Source organism: Ceratotherium simum, chromosome 10 (assembly GCF_057802395.1).
Source record: "Ceratotherium simum simum isolate JZ-2026a chromosome 10, ASM5780239v1, whole genome shotgun sequence".
Classification (NCBI taxonomy): Eukaryota; Metazoa; Chordata; class Mammalia; order Perissodactyla; family Rhinocerotidae; genus Ceratotherium; species Ceratotherium simum.
The window spans coordinates 53,223,981-53,230,092 of NC_141909.1; the positions used below are offsets into that span (position 1 = coordinate 53,223,981).

The 6,112-nt window shown below is 35.8% G+C and overlaps 1 protein-coding gene across 1 annotated transcript in view; it reads left to right on the forward strand.

The window, feature by feature from the left end:
* WBP4 (WW domain binding protein 4) overlaps positions 1–3,238 on the forward strand; it is a 32,751-nt gene extending 29,513 nt beyond the window's left edge. The window contains exon 10 of the mRNA XM_004433613.3: positions 2,870–3,238. Within this exon, the coding sequence (XP_004433670.1) occupies positions 2,870–3,080 (211 nt within the window). The 3' untranslated portion in view covers positions 3,081–3,238. The remainder of the gene's footprint in view (positions 1–2,869) is intronic.
* Positions 3,239–6,112: the final 2,874 nt, after the last annotated feature.

Consider the following 6,112-nt stretch of genomic DNA (forward strand, 5'->3'; position numbering starts at 1 on the left):
GGAACTTCCTGGGATTATGATTTCAGAAATGGAACCCTTCTCTGTTTTATCTCTCCCATAGTCCCACTTAAGAAGTAATACTATGGCTTGATCACTTTATCAAAATATAACACAAAGCACCAAGATTCAGTGAAATAAATGAGTTGAACATCAAATTTTCTTAGACATAAATTCATTTGTTGAGTGACCAAACCCTGCTATTCTTCATTACTCAAATCTTCTGCTTGGTTAGTGGAATTTCTTAGTTTCACCTGGAAGTGGTCTAGGGGAGAGATTATAGGTTTTAGGTCGGGCAGGCCTGGGTTTTAATTCACACTCTACTACTTACATAACAGTTTGGTTGACCAAGTTATTAACCTCTCTCTAAGCTTCAGTTTCCTTTCCTGTAGAAAAAGAATAAAAAGCCAAGAATTAATACCTCATCAACTTCAGGGAATACTAGCCTTCTTAGAAAGCACCACTGTTGGCAATCTAAGGGAAAACAGGGAAGTAGAAAAAGCAAACAAAAATGGCATTTAACGTATTTTTAATATAGTAAAGAAATGTTTTGGAAGGCATCTGTTTTCAAAACAAATCAGATTTAAGACGTCTTCCACTGAGAATCCCTATTTCCTGCATCCCCTTACTAGATTTTCAGGAAATGTTATATAACATCATGATCTACTAAGCTGCTTCCTCAAGTTTTATATTACACAGAATAGTTTTTTTTTTTTTTTTAGTTTAAAACTAGCCATTACTGGTTTGAAATTTTATCTTTTTACTTATATTCTCATTTATTTTGTTTTTTGCAATGCTATCAAATTTCCTAACTATTCTTACACTTAAAAAAATTATTACAGTGCCTAGAGATCTGCTTTTTTAAACCTGTGTTTTTATCCAGGTATATATAGGATGGAGCATAAAAGATCTCTCAATACTATCATCACGGTCTTTCTACATAGTCTGTGTGAGAGGGAAGCAAGTTTGTTATCATGTACTTTTAAGATAATTGAACCAAATAGCATAAATTAAATTTTAAGTCTTAGCAGACATATAAAAATCACATTATCTCTAAATGGCAGTTATCAAAGAATCATAGTTGATGGGAAATCACTATTGTTGCCTTGCTGGTTTTGTTGTGAGAAGTATATGTAATCCATTCCAGTGCTCTTTTCATTTGCAAATGACAGAAATTCTGGTGTGTCTAGGGGTGCAGTGGCTTCAAGCCTGGCTAGACTTGGGTTTGAATAAAATCATCGGGACACTGTGTCTGTCTCTGACTTTTGTCTCTGCTTTCCTCTGACTTGACCCCCTTTCTCAAGCAGGCTTTTCTGACCTGGTAGCAAAGCTTTAGGCTTATATCATACTTACAGTTAGAGATCTCAGCAAAAAGAGGGTGCTCCTTTACCAGTTCCAAAACTGGTCTGGCTTAGTTTTCATCCCTCGTTCCCATTCCTGAGCTAACCACTGTGAATTCTGAGTGGACATGAACTGAACTCCAAACTTATGGACAAGAAGGGAAAAGAGGTGGTTCCCAAAAGGGAAAAAAAGGAGTTCTAGTGCTAAAAAAGACACTAGAAGAGCCAAAGTAAAATTAGATTATTTCTACTCCAAGTGCTTAGTGAATGATCTGACACATAGTAGGCATTCAGTATAGCTATTATTATTATAAGTCCTACTACTCTAGATTTACTATAGTCTTCCAAACTTCTCCTGGCCTCTAAGAAGGGTTTTTCTCTCTTTATTTCCTGGAAGCAAACTGAATGACTATATTACCGGTGTTCTGAGATTGAGGAGTATAGCTCTGTACCACTCTTCACTCTTCTTAGATGGGGTTTCTTAACTCTTGATAGCCGGGACTTCTAACATTTAAACCATTCCTTTACTTTTTATTCCCTTTTCTCTCCTTTCATCACTCTTCTTTCATGCTGACCAGGTAATCTTTTGGTTTCAAATGATAGAGACTTGAGTTACCTTAAGTAAAAAAGAGGTTATTAGTGCAGAGCTTCCCAGGAAGGGTCTACCTACCAAGCTGTGGGAGGGGCAGGAATTGGGCTGGGCCTCAGGAAGTACTGGAAGCAAGCTTGAAACGTTGGCAGGACTCTCCATCTCACACCCCTGTTTTTCTCTGCATGCCAGCTTTATTCTCTCTCTCTGCAGAACTCCTTTCTCTAAATGGGAGGATATGTGGTTCCCAACAGGTTTTATACTCTTAGCTACTAGAGAGTCAAACATAATGATCTGTCTGGTTCATGTTCAAAGAAGCTCATGGGTGGGACTGATGGGTGTGATGTGACTTACTTGCTCTTTCATGGACCAGTTGACTGTTAAGAGAGTAGGGTACTAGCATAGGCTCATATTAATCAGATACTAATCTCTGGACTAGTCAACTGATTATTTATACTAACCACGTGGATGGTTGAAGGGCTAGTTCCTAAAAAAGAAGTGCTAGGCAAACAGCCGCAAGGAGTCTCCTACACTAGGATGTTGAGATTCCATGGTTTTCATCTTGTGCTGTGTAAGCCCTCAGAGTCCTTGTCAGTCCCTGGCAAAATTAGTTTCCATAAATACCTCTCGTTTATCCACCTGTGTAACTTGTACTGCTAATCATATATAAGCACAAGTATTTCCTTAGATGATATACCTTTTGTGCAACAGGAATAAAATAATAGATGGGACTTTTCCTGACATGTGTCCACCTAAATGAGTACTTGGTATCTTAAATAATACTATAAAATCAGTATTTTAAAATAGTTTCCTACTCCAAAATGACCAACTTCTAATTTCTCACTGTTCTCATTAGATCTTGGGGCTTTGGTGGGCTCACAGGTCATGTGACAGTTTGTATTACTCTGTCAAATAATGGTTTTATTTTTACCTTCTGTTCCAGTGAGGAGGTAGATTTGGAACTTCCAAGCACTGAAAATGAATATGTATCAACTTCAGAAGCTGATGTTGGTGGGGAACCCAAAGTGGTATTTAAAGAAAAAACAGTCACTTCTCTTGGAGTCGTGGCAGATGGAGTGGCCCCAGTCTTCAAAAAGAGAAGAATTGAAAATGGAAAATCTAGAAATTTAAGGCAACGAGGTGATGATCAATAATTGTAAAAGAGCTTTTTGTACGTGCTTTTTGGGCAGAACGGAGACTATCCAACCTAAAGCTCCTCCGTGGTTGTTTCTAAGTACTTGGATGCTAAAAATTTAGATTTATTCTAAATGTATTTTATGTGAATTTAAAATAAATCTTTTTTCATGTGAAATTTATTTTTGTTCCTAAAATGGAAGCCTTACCACATTGCATTGTAATACAGTGTGTTGTGTTCAGTGTCTAAAAATTGCTAATTATGTCATAATATAAGATGCTATGTATCTGTTATTTAAAATATGGAAAAGCAAGGCCTTTATTCCATTCTTATTCATATAAACATACTTACCCTGCACTGAAAATGCAATACTTTTTCACACTGATATTAACTGTTATCCAAGAAATAAGAATCAGACCAGATAAAAGAAGATTCACATAGTGATGATTCAGTTGTGAGGATCCTGTCAGAAGGCTGATGTAGAAAGTGTATGTGTATTGGCTTACCTTACACAATTTAAGGTCTAGGGCCAAGAACCAGGACTGCAGCTCAGGTACTTCAAACGTAGTGCTTAACATGGAGTGAAAATTGGACCAGACGGAGAAATGTGTATTTGCCCAGTTCAGTTCAAAGCAACAACCATTTCTTTCTTTCTTTTCTTTTTTTTTTTTTTTGTTTTGTTTGTGTGTGTATGTGAGGAAGATTAGCCCTGAGCTAACAACCATTGCCAGTCCTCCTCTTTTTGCTGAGGAAGACTGGCCCTGGGCTAACATCTGTGCCCATCTTCCTCCACTTTATATGGGACGCCGCCACAGCATGGCTTGCCAAGCGGTGCGTTGGTGCACGTCCGGGATCCGAAACCTGGGCCACCGCACCAGAGCACACACACTTAACCGCTGTGCCCCAGGCCAGCCCAGCGACAAGCATTTCTTAAGCACTATTACGTTGAGTTAGGCATTATGCTACTAACGGGGGATATAAAGATGAATAAGACATATCCCTCGTCTTCATGACTTCTCATTCTAGCATAGTCCTTTTTCCCCCAGTCATGCACTCTGGTTAGCAGCCTTGTATGTACAAGAAAATAATTTTTAAGGTTTATTTAAAGCTATGTAGATGAATGCTTGAACAAAAATAGTAAGGTCTTTGGCTTCAGTAAAAATTGTTAGTATTCCCTTAGACAAATTGGAAATTTCCCATTTTCTGGTTAAATTTATTAAAAAGGGGAATTTTCTTGAATCAATTTGAAGTAGGTATCTTCCCATTATTACTTCAAATTCTTAAAATATTTTTTATGAATCGTACAGTATTTAACATTTGGTAGTAAATATTTGTCTTTTTAAGGTTACTACTGTGCATGTAAGAAAATGGTAGCTTATTAAAAACTTTATGGAAGTAAATATTGGGGTTTTTTTCTTCTAATACTGATCAGAGTCAACTTAGTATTGGTGAGATAGTATTTGGAGATTTGTCTTTATATTTGTTCAGTCTACTTATTTGGGTATTTCATGAATGTATAGCATTATAAAAAGTATTTTAGATTCTTGATAGTCTGTCCTCTAGCTAAGCAGTGCATTTTGGTGCTTAATTCTCCTCAATTGGAAAAGACAATAAGACTATAAATGGAATGCTGTTGTGTTTTACCCACATTTAGCTTGTACAAAATATGTAATTGACATTTTTAAAACCACACCTCATTATGTCAAGTGTTTCTCTGATGCATTCTTTAAAGTATCCCCTTTACCTTTGTAATAAGATAGTATTCTCAGAAGTTTGAAGGTAAATCTTGAAGTGAAAGTGGTTTTAAGGATTGCTCAGAAAAGACTCTTGTCAAACACAAAAATTTTAGTATATCAAATCGTGAAATATATTACTTTCCTCTTTGAAAGATTAAGTAGAGAACATACCAGCTTTAACTTAACTGGATTTTTTCTGAATTTCAATATTTGATATCACTTCTGCCATTGCCTTTCTATTATATTATTTTGTATATATTTTTATATATGTGTAGGTATGAGTTTATAAAAGTAATATATTTTTATTATAAATTAAAAGCCCAAAAAATAGAGAAATAAGTAAAAAAAAAAAAGTCTCAATAATCTCTGACTCCTCCCCCATGACCACTGTGGAGTTTTTTTCCCCTAAGCATGTTAACACTGGGTGTATGTGAGTAACCCTTATGACACCTGGCTCCTTCATGTCCACTCGCTGGGTGAAATTGTAGTCAAAGAAGCATGATCCAAACAGCCAAAAGTAGTTGATTTTTAATGCAGTTTTTATAAATTCTGAAAACTACTGGGGGAAACAACCGTACCAGATTTTTAAGTATTGAAAAACTATAATAATTAAAATAGTATGGTACTTGCTCACAGATAAGCACATCATATATAAACTAGAGTTTGTTTCTGGTTGTCTGTTGTTGTACTAGTACCGCAGAGATCCTCATATCTTTGTTTCAAAATGTTCATATTTATTCATTATTTCAAGTAACATTTTGTCAAGTTGCCACCTCTGCTTTCCCCCCCAAAAAACTTTGTGATTTCGTACCACACCTACCAAGTTGGTAATAATTGCCATCTTCCTAACATTGATTCTTCTCATCTATCAACATTGTCTTTTCATTTACTCAGTTCTTTTATGTCGCTTTAAAGTTTTGTAGTTTTCTCCTTATGGGTCCTACACATTTCTTGAAATGTAAGCTCCCTGAGGGTAAGGGCTTTGTCTATTTTGTTCACACATCATAAGTACATGACACATTGTAAGCACTTAATATTTGTTTAGTGAATAAGAAAAACAATCAGAAGAAAAATAAGCAAACAATAAAATACAGATAAAACTACACCTGATGTCCGTTTTCACCAGATTACCAAAGATCAAATAATATATAATGTTGGTGAAGATGTGGGAAAATAGGCAGTCTTATACACTGCTAATTAAAGTATATGCATTAATTTTTTTTCTGTATTTTATGATGTTTTGACATCTTAAAAAGCTTGCTAGCCAGAGAGAGATTGCCCCTCCCAGGACATAGAAATATGTCTCTTTTTTAGA